Genomic DNA, 15,688 nt, shown 5'->3' with positions numbered 1-15,688 from the left:
GTGGGCTGCCGTCTGTGGGGTCGCACAGAGTCGGGCACGACTGAAGCGACTTAGCAGCAGCAGCAGCAGTATACCACATTTTAGGGCTTCCCCAATGGATTAGCAGTAAAGAATCTGCCTGCAGTGTAGGAGCCATAGGAGACTCGGGTTCGATTCCTGGGTTGGGAAGATCCCCTGGAGGAGGGCATGGCAACCCACTCCAGTATTCTTGCCTGGAGAATCCCATGGACAGAGGAGCCTGGTGGGCTACAGTCAAAAGGGTTGCACTGAGTCGGACACGACTGAAGCGACTTAGCATGTACGCACCATATTTATTTATCCATTCCATCTATTGATGGAAATTTGGGCCGCTTCCACCTTTTGGCAGTGAATAACACCACTGTGAACTTGAGTTTACAAATATCTCTTTGAGACCCTGCTTTCACTTCTTTTGGGTATAAACCCAGAAGTGCAATTTCTGGTTCAGATGGTAGTTCTATTTTTAATTTTCTGAGGAAAACACCTTACTGTTTCCTATGGTGGCTGTACTGCTTTACGTTCAGATCAACAGTACACCAGTGTTTCGGTTTCTCTAGACCCTTGTCAGCACTTAGTCTTTTCCAGGTTTGTTTGTTTGTTTGGTTGGTTCTTTCTTTTTGGTTTGGTTTGGTTGACAGTAGCCATCCAAGTGAGTGTGAGGCAGTATCTCACTGTGGCTTTGATTTCATTTCCCCGATTGTTAATGATACGGAGCATTTTTCATGTGCTTGTTGGCCATCTGTGTATCTTCTTTGGGGAAAAAAGTGTCTGTTTAAATCCTTTGCCCATTTTTCAGTCACGTGATTTTTTTTTTTTTTTTTTTGAGTTGTAGGGGTTCTTTATATATCCTGGACATTGCCCCTTATTAGACTTATGATTTGTAAATGTTTTCTCTCATGCCATAGGTTGCCTATTCACTCTGTTGATTGTGTCCTTTGATGCCCAGAAGTTTTAAATTTTGACAGTCTCGTTTATTATATTTTTTTCTTTTGTTGCCTGTGCTTTTGGCATCATATCCAAGAAATTATTGTCAAATCCACCCTCTCCTCTGCCCTTAACGAATGACTTTGCCACCTTCTTAACTGAGAAATGATGTCTCCAGCTCCCGTACCGCAGTCAAGCTTCTCCCTCTCAGTGGGAGAGGGGTCTCCTTCCTATCCACTGCCGACCCCTTCCCTGGAGGAAAAACTAGAAATGAACAGATGATGATGGCCAAGGAAGAGAGAGATTGCTAACCAAAGAGGAAGTGGTTGGCAATGGCCAGTGGGCAGCCTCGCCTTGGACCTCTAATTGGTCTGATGGGGCCAGCATTCGGCATTCATCCTTTCCAGGTGAAGTCTGGCTGCTTCTCTTTCTGCCTCTGCTCCTTCTGTCTTCTCTTTGCTGCAGTTCTTAGGTTCTTGATCTTTCTAGGCTCTCTATTTCTTCTAGACTCTTGACCTTTTATCCTCCCTGTGTTACTCAGTGTTCCTGGTAACCATTTCCTCAGTCAAGCCCTGGAGCCCTGGGGAGAGTAGCAACCCTGCGAAGGTACCGCACACAAAGGCCTATCAGCCTATCCACCTTCTTGGGCCTGCACCGCTTGCCTTTGCCTAGTTTAAAACTATTAATAAATGAACTGGTTAATTTTAAACAACTTGGGAATGTGTATTTGGGGCTAACTTGTTTTGCTGGCCTCATGTTCAAAATCAGAAGCCAGCCTTCTTCATTTCAAGGCAGACAATTGGTAATACCTGTCTTCAACTAGGAGAGATGAAATCTCCCTTGAGTAAAGCTCTATGAAACAAGTGACATGATGTTTGATTTGCTCCAGAAAAACCTACTGTGGAAAAGGCAGGAAATAAGTGGGTTGGGGCTGGAGAGACCAAGGAAGCAAGAGTGACAGGAGCTGACCCTTGTTTGAGTTGGGGAATGGATTTGTGGAAATTCATTAGACTTTGCTCTCAATTTCTGTCTATGTCTGACAGTTTCTACTGTATTGGGTTCGCCAAAATTTTGTTAAGAGTTTTCTGAAGCGCTTATGGAAAAACCCCCGAAAAACTTTTTGGCCAACCCAGCAGCAATAAGAAGAACCTGGCTGTATCATACAGCATCCTGAGGAGGTCTCAAGTGGTTATTTGCTAGACTGCGCGGGCGTATTTGAAATACTTTTTAAAAGAGAAGTTTTGCAATTATTCACAGACGCATCTATGCATCACTTCTAACTGAAGATGGGTTCACCTCCAAGAAGTCAGGTTCTCAGCCATGTTGACACATGTGGTACGCTCATGTCAGTTCTTTACAGTTGATACTGTTCTTCCTGTACTACTCACAGAGTTGACCCTCTCAACTTCTCTCCAACTCGAACAAAAATGGCATGTGAGACAAGTCTATACATATGATCATATATATGGGCTTCCCTGGTGGCTCAATGGTAGAGAATCTGCCTGCAATGCAGGAGCTGTGGGAGACATAGGTTCGATCCCTGGGTAGGGAAGATTCCCCAGAGGAGGGCATGGCAATCCACTCCAGTATTTTTGCCTGGAGAATCCCATGGACAGAGGAGCCTGGCAGGCTATACAGTCCATAGGCTCACAAAGAGTCAGTCATGACTGAAGTGACTTAGCATGCACACACAATTTTATATCTATTATAAGGCTTATGTATTATATATAAGGCTTATGTATTATATATAATACATAAGGCTCCATGTATTAAGTTTCTCATAGAATTTTGTACCAGAGAAAGGTTTGCTTCTCTAGAAAAAACGTCCTTTCTCCATACAAGAGGTATATAAAGTATAATATTTTTCCCCTTTTTGTCTTGGCTATCAGAAATTCAGAGGAACTTTATAACTGCAATAACTAACTTGTTTAACATTTCTAGGGTCATTCTTCCTGCTCTCCCTTTAAATAGTTTCTGGTCCTTCTTTTTGCCTTTATTTTCTTTGTACAGATCCACAATCCCTTACCCACAACTGTAAAATGCTAAAAACTTTAAAAATGGAAAGCATTAAAGATTCATGAACTTGAGTGTGAATATTCATATGTTTCTCTACAGAAAGACTAATATGTTTGATTTCAGGGCACTGCCTCAGACTCCTCTAGGGACGTTATATAATGTATAGTATACTTACGTATAGTATATATAGTACGTTCTTCCTAAGATCTCAAAGATCCTGAATTCTGAAACCTTATCTAACCCCAAGGATTTTGGGTTTGTGAGTGTTTGAATGCAGTAGGGTCCTCACAAAGCCTTTGGGGAGCAGGCACGTGGCATGCAGAGGTGCCCAGAAGGCCGTGGGGTGGGTGTGGCCTGATGCAGGAGGAAGCTTGGGAGAGGCAGCTTTGGAAGCCAAGAGGAGACCTGTTTGTGGCTGCCTCTGTCCCCTGGATCCCAGTGCCTGTCTTTCTTGGCCACTGATGATATTACCTGTCTCTGAAACCTCTGGTCGAATTTTCTTGGTCAGTTTCAGAGCTGCTTCAAGGTCATAGACTTGGGAGCGGGTGAACTTCAGCTCTCTGCGGAGCTCATTAATCTCCTTGATCAGGGAGACATTTTCCTATTGAAAAGGAGGAGGAGAGAGTGAGTATAGATGGATAAGTGATCAGTGGGCACAGGAGCTCCCCTGGCCTGGGGCTGAGGGTGTAGGGGAAGGTCAGGGTTGGTCCTGGCTCTAGATTACATCTCTGGTTCCTCTGGTGGCATGAGTCTTTATTCTGGCTCGTGGATTGGTCTCTTGAGGTTATCAGTTGACTCACCTTCAGGTGGACTCTGGCAGTCTAAGATACAGACAGTACGCACCATTCCCATCCATCCAGGCTCTTCCCATCAGTAGCAACAACAATGCTTTTCATGGGTTCGATGCACTGAAGTTTCATAATAACCCAATGCGTAGATTCTGTTATGACCACAGAATGCCGAGAAAACCAAGGCACAGGGAGGTGCTATAATTTACCCAAACTATATAGATAATATGTGGCAGAGCCAGGATTCTGACCCAGTTTGGCCCCAGAGCTCAGAGCTCTTCAGTGCTGTACTACACTTTGCTTTTTTCCATTCATTACTTGAAGAGCTTAGGGTCTGGTGAGGGGTCTGGGCACACTTTAGTGAGATGGCCACCTTACTGGGATGGAGGAGCGGGACGCAGCAAAGGCACTTAGCCCTGCCTGAGTGACCAGGATGGATTCCTAGGAACTGAACTGAACTGACGCAGCAAACACTGGCCAAATCTACCTAGGATGGACCAGTTCTGGAAATGCTCTGTGCTTCAGCTGGGGAGTCCATCTTCAGAGTGGCGAGTGGGGAGTCCGAGCCCAGAGGACAGGGTGATCCTGAGCCAGTGGGATAAGCCTTCTCTGTTAGGAGGATGTGAACGGCAGACACTCTGGCAGGCCCTCCCTCCAGCGCCTCTTCATCTAAGCAGGTCAGATCTGCCTTCAGAGTTATAGTATATCACTTAATTTCACTATTCCTCATTTAAAAAAAAATGTTCTTTCTCTTGGATGAAATGCCCAATTATTGCCACTTCTTTGTTCTCTCAGGCTCAGCTTTGTGCCTATTTTTCGATAAAGTCAGCAGGTTTTCTCCTCATTTTTAACCCCTTTAAACAGCCCAAACCTTGGAGATGCACAGCCCACATTTTCTTTCCGATGCTCTGTTTCTTCCCTGCTGACTTTATATCATGACATAATGAATTAAATATGTATTCATTGGATTCTAAGACCTTGGACTCTGCCTGACCCATAAGGGGTTCTTAATAAATATTTGTGGAAGGGATAAGCAAATGAATAACTAATGCAAGATGCCAAGTTGAATAAGATGAATGTTCCTAATGAGGAAATTACAAATCAAGGGGTAAAGTCAGGGGACACCAGGTAGAAAGGAGTCTTCAGAGAGCCCCAGGGAACCCCTGGGGACACCAGCCTGCTCAGGGGCTCTCTCCACACCTCCTCTTAGTTGAGGTCACTTAGTTTCACGTCCTCTGCCTCATTCAATAAAGTAATAGTTATCAGAATAAAGATCAGAGACTAAAAGTGCCATTTCCACAGTTCTCTTCAGAAACATTTTAAGGTACTTCTTCCCAGGCAATCTCTATTCATCATGTCACTCAATCCTGTTGACTTTGTGTTTGAACTGAATTTCGTGTTCATTCATCACCAGCTCTCAGCATGTCTCCTCTGCCACTGTGGTGGCCCCACATGGAGCCCCTGCCATTCCCTCCACCCTGACAACCTTGTGGCCATGACTGGGACCTCTGGCTGCAACCTTTTGATATACGCATTTCTGACCCCACTGCCATCCCTGGACAGCTCTATGGCCTCCTAGACGGGTCTCCAGAACATGGCTCAGTCCTCACTAGAGCATCACTGAGGCCCAGGACTCAGCGCAACCTGATTCCTCTGCTCTGTTCATTCATTCACAAAAATGGGAAGCCTATTAGGTGCTTATTATGCCAGACGTGGGGGTCCAGCGTGGACCAATGTAGAGAAGTGAGGGGGGGGTCACCAGTGTAAGGAAGCCTCCTTGTGGAGGCAGGGGATAGGGAAGAGTATTTCAGGCCCAGAGCTAAGAGGGAGCAAGCACTGAGCCACCCAATTCTTTACCAGCTGAGCCACGAGGGAAGCCCAAGAATACTGGAGTGGGTAGCACATCCCTTCTCCAGCAGATCCTCCCGACCCAGGAATCGAACTTGGGTCTCCTGCATTGAAGGTGGATTCTTTGCCAACTGAGCTATCAGAGAAGCCCTTGATGATGATAACAACAAGATAATAACTTCAGGGCTGACTAGATTCCTGCACCATATCAGATACTTTGCATACATGACATCATTTGATCTATCTAACCACCTTAAGAGAAAGTTGTAATGAGATTCAGTTTCAGAAGAGGAATCCAAGGCTGTGCATGGAGGGCAGAGCTGGGATTCAGATTTGGTTGTGTCTACCCACAGGCGCCTCCCAGGCTCTGCTGCTCTCACCACTGATGTACATCACCTCCAGCCACACCTCACACAGGATGATGGCCAAGGAAGCTCACAAAAGTACAAGTGGGGCTGTCTTAGTATAAAAGTACCAGAGGGCTTTCTGGTGTGGCCCATGTTCTGAGGAGTCCAGAGGTCACACTGAGGTCAACTGTATATACCTTGAGTAGTTTTGTGAAATTACAATGTGAATGCAACAGACTTCCTGAGCCTTCTGTTCCGGATCCCTCCTTGGTCAGGATGGTCTATAAAAACTCCTATAATCCTTCAGAGCTTCCCCCCTCCCCCACCTCCCACAGCTCCTCTGGCAGGGAAAATCTAACCCTGATTCCCTGAGCACCAGGATTTGGGCTATGTGAAAGAGACACACTCAGGGATGCCAAGGTCTGTTTAGATAGAAAGCCTTCTGAATGAAGAAGCTATGCCAAGCTGTCCAGGACTGCCTTTGGTTGAGGACAACGCCAGAAAGCTCCAGATGGGAATGACATTGAACTCCAGACTCCCAGGAAGAAGGGCATGGAGAGGAAATACCTAGAGCACCCCCTACTGGCCTACCTTGGGTTGACATCTTTAAGAATACAGCAGCGTCTGGTTAGCGTGCAAAAAGTAGGCAACAGATTTATTCCAGAAACTTGGGAGCCCCGCATCCAGTGGTGTCCTTCCTGAGCCCACAAACTGGTGGGGTCACCACTTGCCTAAATGCACAAGTGAACCATTTCTTTGTTTCTCTTTCAGCCTTCCTCTCACATCCAACCTGACATTTCTACGCATCATCTCTACTCTGAAATGTCTTCTGACATCACAACCTTCCCTCCCAAGGCCTGGCATCTCTCTTTAACATGAGAGTCATCTTCTTAAGGGTTTTCCTGCCACCTGCCTTTCCCTACCGGTATTTCCCTTCTGCCCATAGAGGTAACATTTCCAGAACAGATAACACCCCTACCTACTTAATAAAACTTGGGTGGCACCAGCTTATAAGATAAACTGCGTGCTTCTTGGTGTGACACAAAAAGCCCCTTCAACGCGACCCTAAGCTACCTACCATTCCAGCAGGCCCCCATGCTCTAGTATAAAGTTAGGTCAGAGGATTCCAGGGTCCCCAAACACCCCAAAGGTCTCACTCTTCTCTGACTGTTCTCAGGTTGTATCCTTGGCCTGGAAGGTTCTTCCTCCATTGCTCCCTGACTCCCTCTACTCACCATTCAAGGCCTAGCTCAAATGCCACACCCCCTAGCTAAAGCCCGCTTCTCCAGTGCGCTGGCCAGACTACATGCCTGGTGTGGAGCAGTGATTGCTTGTGTCGGGCTCCACTCCCCTAGGTGAGCCCCATGAGAGTAGGCAAGTCTTCACATTCATCTGGGAATCCTCCATGGTCAGCTTGTAGCTTGGCATGTGAGAAGCTCGCAAAACATGTGCCCTGAATGAATAAAGTATGTTTCCTAGATATTTGTTTTCTATTGCAAATCTTATTTTCATATCTGCAAGCATGCATGAGAATAAGTGACAAGTGCTCCTGTCTGAACATACAGATGAAACAGTGACTTCATTCTCCGTGTCTTCTAACAAGTTTCTCTCAGATGCCATATCTGCCCCAGCCTTCCTCGGCCCTTTGAGACTTCAGTGTCAGGGCCTTGGTTCCTGTAGATGCAGTTCCTTACAAACATGTATCAAGGCAGCGGGTGCCCCAGGCCACCAGCTGGGAGATCTGGAATTGGCTGCACCATCCTATCTCCATGCCCCCAGCTCACGGGTACCCCCAGTCCATGCTGTGATGGACTCCTAGGCTCTCCTACTGGATTTTGCCTTGGTTTTTGAGTAAGTCTTTTGCTCAGGAGAAGGGAAGGAAAACTGCCTTTTTAGAACCCCTGTTCTGTACAGGGCCAGTGCCTGATGCTTTACGTTAGTTAGCTCATTCAATCCTCACAGTCACTGGCTGAGGTTGGCATCTTCTCCTCTTTGTACAGATAGAAAGGTGGTTCCTGGAGAATTTGAAGTCATCTCCCCTCCCCCGAACCTGCCAGCAAGAGTGGCTAGCAGGAGGATAAACGGGCTCTGAACTCAGGCAAGGCTATGCTTCGCCGCCCCAACACCTTGCCTGGCCCTTAAGATCAAAGAAGGAAACAATTTTTATCATCTAGAATAGAGGTTTTCAAAGTTTCTTTTATGTCCTCCAAACAAAATCCTACACAGAGCCCACTGAAATAAGCAAGGCGTCTTCCTGGTTGAGGGGATGGTGGGGCCCCAGAGCCTTGTATCCTGACCCCTCTCTTGCCCCCTGTGGTTGTCTGCAGCACTTCTATGCATCTGCAGGGCTCTGCAGCACGCAGGTTTACGATGCCGCTGCAGCCAACACTCTCCAAGGAGCTCCTTGTTGACGGCTTCTTCTGCCTGCTGTCAGAGTCCCCTGCTTGGGTCAACTCTGCTTCTGCTCCCCTGACTCTCACCCTGGCTCAGCAGGAGTGGGCAGGCAGTCCCTGGGGGATGGGGGAGCCAAAGGGGGACCTTCTGCCAGCCCTGAGCAGCCTCCTGCTGATACTCTTACTCTTATCTATCCTGTAGTCTCCGCCCTCTTTCCTTTTCCTTCTTCTCCTGGGATTGATACTTGCTTTGGGGGCCTGGTTGGCACAGAGAGAGGAACACAGCCCCTGGAGGACCCCTTAGGCCTGTGCTCTGGCGGTAAATCACAGACGAGAGTTCAGCAGTGTCTCTAGCTGACAACCTCTCCTGTAGTCACCTGGTCCCCCTGCCCTGCATGCTGCATTGCAGCATCCACGGGGCCTCTCCACGCTAGGGAATACTCAAGACCCCTAGCAATGGCTCCTACCCCTAGCAATGGCTCAATACCCCTAGTGTATCAGCTGCTGTGAAGAGTCCCATCTGTTGGATCCGCTTCCATCTCTGGGCCTCTGGCTGCTTTCAGGACTCAGGAGCTGGGCCATGGGCAGGGGCATGGTGGCATGAGGCCCACCATGCCTGGGTCTGGCCTAGATGGCACCGTGCTCTTCCCAGCTGTGTTCGGAACTGATTTGTTATAGTCCAACTGCAGTTCATTCCCATTCTGGTATTTAAATTATAGCATTAAGGAAATACAAATGTTAAAAGATATGTGCCTTATAAACGTAATTCTGATGTTTTCTCTTACTATTAATTCACATTAACTGCCTCAGATGATACTGATACCCAGATAGAAATTGGCAGCAGAATCCTGCCTGGCAGTCCTGATAGTGTACTTGAGTGGAAGCGGTAGTAATGGGGTTAGGCTCTCTGAATAGCCAGAGGAAGGGTCCTGGGAGGCCTCATTAAATCAGGGGGAGGACAACCCTTAGGGTTGGTGTAGTTGGCTCTGGACCCAAGAGAAGAGTTGGGACCTGAGGCATCAGAAAAGCCAGAGGAGATGGGAGGCGACAGGCATGCTCCCGGGAGAGGACAAAAGACTTGGCCATGCTCCCCGGAGAGGACTTGGCCAGCAGGGATCATATGATACAGGTAGCAGACTAAAAACAGCAAGGCAAAGTAAGGTGAAACAAGAGTTGGAAACAGAAAAGAGGAGATGGAAGGGAGTGACTTGGAGAGCTAAAGTCATGTGGATGCAGGTCCAGAGGAAACGGGGTCAAGGAGAGGCCTGAGGCAGGGTGCAGGAGTGCTCTGCATGAAGATGAGGGGGTTGAAAAAGGAAACAGGTGCCTGGTGAAGAGAGATGGGGCAGAAACGAATGGGCCTTGGAAGTGCAGGAGTAGGCATGAAAATGCTGAGAAAACCTCCTTGGGTGGGGTTCTGGGCCATGGTCACCGCCAGGATGAGCTCTGGGAGGTTTGAGGAGATGAGTCAAAGAAGGAACTTTGGAGAAAGCTAGTGGCTCCCTCGGACACTGGGGGAGCCCTGAGGACAGTGGTCTCGGAGGGGCCCTTGGCAGACTTTCTCATCTCTGATGGCTTGGTCTCCGAGGGCGCGTGTGGGTACCTGCATGATGCGGACATAATCTGTGCGGTGCAGCTCACTCTCCTTGACCACCTTCTTCTTGAGAGTGGCCAGGTTCCTCTCCAGGTGTTCCCGCTGACGGGCGTACTCCTGCTGCAGGTCTGAGTTCAGCCCCGCGATCTCCACCTGACAGGGCAGAAGGGGTTAGCCACGAGGGAGGGGAGAGCCCAGAGGACAGGGGAGGGCAGGGGTGGGAGGCAGAGCTCACCATATCTGCCCGCTGCACGTACTTCTCAAAGAGAGCGCGGACCTTCTCCTTCAGCTGCCGCGGTTCCTGGATGTAGGCCACGCAGTTGTGGAGGTCCGTCTTGAACCGTTTGACCAGCGCCTCCAAGTCCCACTCCTGTGAGCAGAGGCATTTACTTCTGGCCCTGCAGGGACTCTCCAGGGACAGGGGCTGCAGCCTCGTGGCTGCTTAAAGGGACAAGAAACAGCTCATCTGGGACTCATCACTGACTGCCAGGGGCCACATGGGGCCCAGAGATCAGGAGGGGCACACGAGCCCTCGGGGAGGCACTGAACTCCCATGCCCCTGGCCTGAATAGTTTCGCGTCTTTAAGAGGCTGCACACATGGATTTCTTTATTGGCTCTGGATTTCTTCCAGGACCACAGGCCTTAAAAGACTAAAGGAGGTACCACTGGTCACCTACTCCTTTCAGAGCCAGGATGGAGAGCACTAATTCCCTCATGCGGATCCCAGGCCAGGGCTTCCCTGCCCCCTAGTTAGCTCATCCAGTGCTTCTCCTTCCTAAGGGTTGCTATGAATGAGTGGGTAGGGAAGAGAATGACAAAATTGGGCAGAATGGTTCATCTGTAAATTTGGGCTCTTCCACCATACTGTCTCAGGTACCCATCTTCCCCTACCCATGACCTAGAGAGCTTCTTTTCTCTCTTTGCTCCTACAGCCCATTTAATCATGCTCCATAATTTTCTACCTTGCACAGTTAATTATTATGCACACATCATAAATCACCTGTTAACCTCTTCAGTTTGGAAAGGGCAGGATCTGTGTCAGTTCACGGTGATAGCTCTGCAGCTTCTAGTATTATCAAGTCCAGAGTCAAGGCTTGATGTGGGAGATGGAAAAGTTCCATCTGATTCTACCAACACTATGAGGTGCTCTATGCCAGGGGGTGAAAGTGAAGTGAAAGTGAAGTCGCTCAGTTAGGTCCGACTCTTTGCGACCCTATGGACTGTAGCCTACCAGGTTCCACCGTCCATGGGATTTTCCAGGCAAGAATACTGGAGTGGGTTGCCATTTCCTTCTCCAGGAGATCTTCCCGACCCAGGGATTGAACCCAGGTCTCCCTCATTGTAAGCAGACGCTTTACCGTCTGAACCACCAGGGGGTAGGGGTGCAGCCAAGTCCTGGCCTAGGACCAGAAGACTGGGTTTCCAGCACTGGCCTCTATGTGCTAAATAGCTATGAGTTCTGGGTGAAGTTTCTAATCTCATAATCTCTCTGACCTTGCTTTCCTTGTTTATTACAGAGAGACCAGAACAGGTGATCTCTGAGGTCCCTTAAACTCACACTGTTTTGGTAGTCAAGCCTTTAAAAACCTACTACAGAGGACCTCTCTGAGCATGCTCCTTCCCAGGATGCACAAGCCAGTGTTGCAAGCATCCTTATAACCCTGCCTTCCACCTCCTTGATTGCTCTACCCAAAGCCATTTTATAGTCTCAGATGGATTCAGTCACGTAAATTTACATGAGCCTCAAATAGGCCAGGGTTGTGAGCAAGTAAAGAATGCGAGTTAAAATGGGAATGTATCTTAGCGATGGGCTGGCTCTGTCTCTTGGAAGCCAGCTGCCCATTGCAGACAGGTGCCAGCTCTTGCATCCAAGAGCTGCCAGACTCTGAAAATCCTCATACCTTCTGTCTCTCTCTGCGCATCTCCTGATCAGTGGCTCTTAATTTCTGCCACAGTTCTGTGATGTTCAGCTCTAGCTGTGTGTTCTGTTTATGGAAACGCTCCAGTTCAGCTTCCATCTATAGAAAGCAGCGGGGAAAGAGTCAAGAATAAGAAAGTAAGCCACAGAAGACATACAGATGGCCAATGAGCATGGTAAAAGATGTTCAACACCACTAATTGTTCAGTTCAATTCAGTTCAGTTCAGTCGCTCAGTCGTGTCCAACTCTTTGCGACCCCATGAATTGCAGCACGCCAGGCCTCCCTGTCCACCACCAACTCCCGGAGTTCACCCAAACTCTTGTCCATCGAGTCAGTGATGCCATCCAGCCATCTCATCCTCTGTCGTCCCCTTCTCCTCCTGCCCCCAATCCCTCCCAGCATCAGAGTCTTTTCCAATGAGCCAACTCTTCGCATGAAGTGGCCAAAGTATTGGAGTTTCAGCTTTAGCATCAGTCCTTCCAAAGAACACCCAGGACTGATCACTAATTGTTAGGGAAATGCAAATCAAAACCACAATGAGATATCACCTCATGCCTGTTAGAATGCTTATTATCAAAAAGGCAAGAAACTATAAGGATTAACAAAGATGTGGAGAAAAGGAACTTCTTGTGCAGTATTCATTGGAATGTAAATTGGTGCAGCCGCTATGCAACACGGTATGGAGATCCCTCAAAAAATTAAGAATAGAAGTATTAAAAGAGGGCCCAGCTATCCTACTTCTGGGTACTCATCCAAAAAATACCAAAACAGTAATTAGAAAAGATATGCATCCCTATGTTTACTGTAGCATTATTTATAATAGCCAAGATATGGAAGCAATCTAAGTGTTCATCAACAGATGAATGGATAAAGAAGATATATATATTATATATATATATACACACATACACACACACACACACACATATACACACACACACACACACACACACAATGGAATACTATTCAGCCATAAAAAGAATGAAAATTTGCCATTTGCAATAACATGGATGGACCTTTAGGGTATTATGCTAAGTGAAACAAGTCTGACAGAGGAAGACAAATACTGTATGATTTCACTCGTCTTTGGAATATAAAAGACATGGACGCAACTTAAATGTCTATTGACAGATGAATGGATAAGGAAGATGTGGTGCATATGTAAAATGGAATATTAGCCATAAAAAAGAATGAAGTAATGTCATTTGTAGCAACATGGATGGACATAGAGATTATCGTGTTAAGTGAAGTAAGTCAAACACAAATACCGTATGATATTGCTTATATGTGGGATCTAAAAAGAATGATACACATGAACTTACTTATAAAACAGAAATAGACTCACAGACATAAAAAACTTACGGTTACCAGAGGGGATATTAAGGGTTGGGGGGGGATAAATTAGGAGTTTGGGCTTAACACATAAACACCACTATGTATAAAATAGGTAAACAAGTATGTATTGTGTAGCACGAGCAATTATACTCAGTATCTTATACTGTGCTGTGCTCAGTCGTGTCCAATTCTTTATGATGCTATGGACTGTAGCCCACCAGGCTTCACTGTCCATGGGATTTTCCAGGCAAGAATACTGGAGTGGGTAGCCTATCCCTTCTCCAGAGAATCTTCCCAACCCAGGGACTGAACCCAGGTCTTCCACATGGCAGGCAGATTCTTTACCATCTGAGCCACCAGGGAAGCCCAAGAATACTGGAGTGGGTAGCCTATCCATTCTCCAGAGGATTTTCCTGACCCAGGAATTGAACCAGGGTTTCCTGCATTGCAGGTAGATTCTTTACCAGCTGAGCTACCAGGGAAACCCATGCATGTGTGTGTGTGTGTACACACACACACACACACACACACACACATCATTGAATGACTTAAAGTATACACTTGAAACTAATAGAACATTGTAAATTAACTATTCTTCAATTGAAAAAAAGCAAAAAACAAAGTAAATGGACAAACCAAGCACAGGATACAGAAAGCAGAGGAGTGGTTACCAGAGGGGGAAGGACAGGGGAGGGCAACATGAATAAAGGGGAGCAGCTGTGTGCTGATGGGTGGAAACCAAGTCTACATGCTGTAGTGCACGCAGAGGTAGAGATACAGTGTGGTAACATGAAACTTACATGACGTTACAAACCAACGGTGCCTCCACGAAGAAAGTAAGGGAATGAAAATTATATTTGAGAACTGAAGTCTTTCAGTGGGAGTATTTCCCCTACTACCAGGGCACCTCCCTTCTAGTTCCCTCTTTGGAACGAACCTTTCCTTTTATTCCTGGCCATCCTTGAAGCCCCCGACCCCCTTGGCTGATATGGTAGCCCAGATCATGTGTTTCTATAGCCAGGCTATGAATTTTTTTTTTTTTTTTTGAGATTCGAGTTTTATGTACAAGTAAATGAAGACTGTCCCCTGTAGCCGCTCATTTGGGGTGAGAAGAGCAATGTAAAGAAGTAGCTGTTGGCTCCACAGTGATGAGCGAGAGGAGTCCATGCCACTATTTCTTTAAACGATGATTTTGTAATTAAAATGAAAAAAAACAAAAACAAAAACAGAACACATGATTTCTTCATGTTGCATCTGTGAAAGAATTAAAAATAAAAATGACTTTTCAAAACTCTATAGAGTTTCTCATCACATGTGTGAGGTGACCAGGCTGTCACTTCGTTTAGTGACAGCCCTGCTCCCCAAGAGCGACAGTCTCTGCGCAGAAGACTTAATACTCCTCGAGAGTTTCTGCCCGAGGGATGGACAGGCCTCGATCCTTCAGGGCCTGGACTTTCAGCTTCTCGGCTTCCAGCTTGGTCTGCTGTTCCACCCTCTGTTCTTCTAAGATTTCTTCAATAGACACTTGCTGGAGAGGTGTGTCACTCTCCTTTTCTATTTCTCCTAGCAGGACCACATTTTCTCCTCTGACCACAAAAATCCCTCGAGGAATATCACCGTATTTTTTGCCCACATGAATACGCTCCACAGTCTGATGTAGCACTAAGTTAGTAAATTGATCAATGCTTCTCAAAAAGCCTATAAGTGTCCTTCCATCTCGAAGCAGGACCAAGTGCTTTTTCACTGTCGATGTCCTCGATGAGGCTGGTGGTGCCAGGCATATAGTTCATTTTGAGTCGAGATGGAGCTGCAGCGTATAGCGGTGGTGGGCCAGCGCGTCCCACACCTCCTTCCTCCCACCGCGGTCGCCGCCTCTGCGGGACCGGGACAGGAACCCGGACCCGGACCAACGCCGCCCCCGCGGCTTTCAGCAGCCGGGGCCTCTGGGCTATGAATTTTTTTCCCCTTAGTTTCTCTGTTCCTTCAACCTTCTTTTCTTGAGTTCCTTATAAATTGATGACTCCTGACTACTGGAACCTGGAGCCTGAGGCAAGGTTCTGCAGACAAGCCCCTTCCTTGTCTACTCTGTGAAGTCGCGTGAGTGAATCTTGACTCTTTGCGGCCACAAGTCAGCAGGGCCGACTGTAAGGCAGAAAGTTTTGACGGGACCAGCAGGTAGGCATCCCCAGTCTAAAGCATCAAATAGGAAAGAGGAGGCTGAGAAGGCACCTTTCCCTCATCCTTCTGTTGAAAAATTCTTGAAAAGTACAACTCAAGAGTGTCTTATTTTCAAAAGAAAAAGAAGCTATCCGCACGCTTCTGAAAGACTATTCACTGTTGCGTTGCTATTAACCAAAGACCTGTGAGTGACGATCAGACCTTCTAATTAGGAGGAGACCAGCTGTAGGTGAGCGCTTCACAGATTTAATTCCTGCCAAAAGCAATGGAGTGCAGTCTGATTGACAGGCCAAATCTGATGGACACCAGCATTCCTGTCAGAGAAG

The 15,688-nt window shown here is 47.2% G+C and overlaps 1 protein-coding gene and 1 pseudogene across 6 annotated transcripts in view; both read right to left on the bottom strand.

Annotated features, from left to right (window-relative positions):
* The window catches only part of CFAP57 (cilia and flagella associated protein 57), a 69,055-nt gene that overhangs the window by 1,986 nt on the left and 51,381 nt on the right, over positions 1-15,688 (bottom strand). For 4 of the 5 annotated variants that reach the window (XM_086383335.1, XM_086383344.1, XM_086383362.1 and 1 more), the window contains 4 exons: positions 11,831-11,947; positions 10,164-10,298; positions 9,938-10,081; positions 3,430-3,559 (listed from right to left, as the gene is read on the bottom strand). In XM_086383335.1, coding sequence (XP_086239461.1) covers positions 3,430-3,559; positions 9,938-10,081; positions 10,164-10,298; positions 11,831-11,947 — 526 coding nt within the window. The remainder of the gene's footprint in view (positions 1-3,429; positions 3,560-9,937; positions 10,082-10,163; positions 10,299-11,830; positions 11,948-15,688) is intronic. The other variant, XR_015157441.1, reaches the window with a different exon arrangement.
* On the bottom strand, positions 14,219-15,117 carry LOC147375154 (U6 snRNA-associated Sm-like protein LSm1 pseudogene; annotated as a pseudogene). Its single transcript, XR_015157453.1, has one exon. The product of XR_015157453.1 is annotated as a U6 snRNA-associated Sm-like protein LSm1 pseudogene (transcript).

The sequence above is a fragment of the Bos grunniens genome, chromosome 3 (assembly GCF_055505025.1).
Source record: "Bos grunniens cultivar Pamir isolate PY7600 chromosome 3, Bosgru_T2T1.0, whole genome shotgun sequence".
Classification (NCBI taxonomy): domain Eukaryota; kingdom Metazoa; phylum Chordata; class Mammalia; order Artiodactyla; family Bovidae; genus Bos; species Bos grunniens.
Note: the sequence above shows the minus strand (reverse complement) of the source record. Positions and strands in the feature narration are given on the sequence as shown.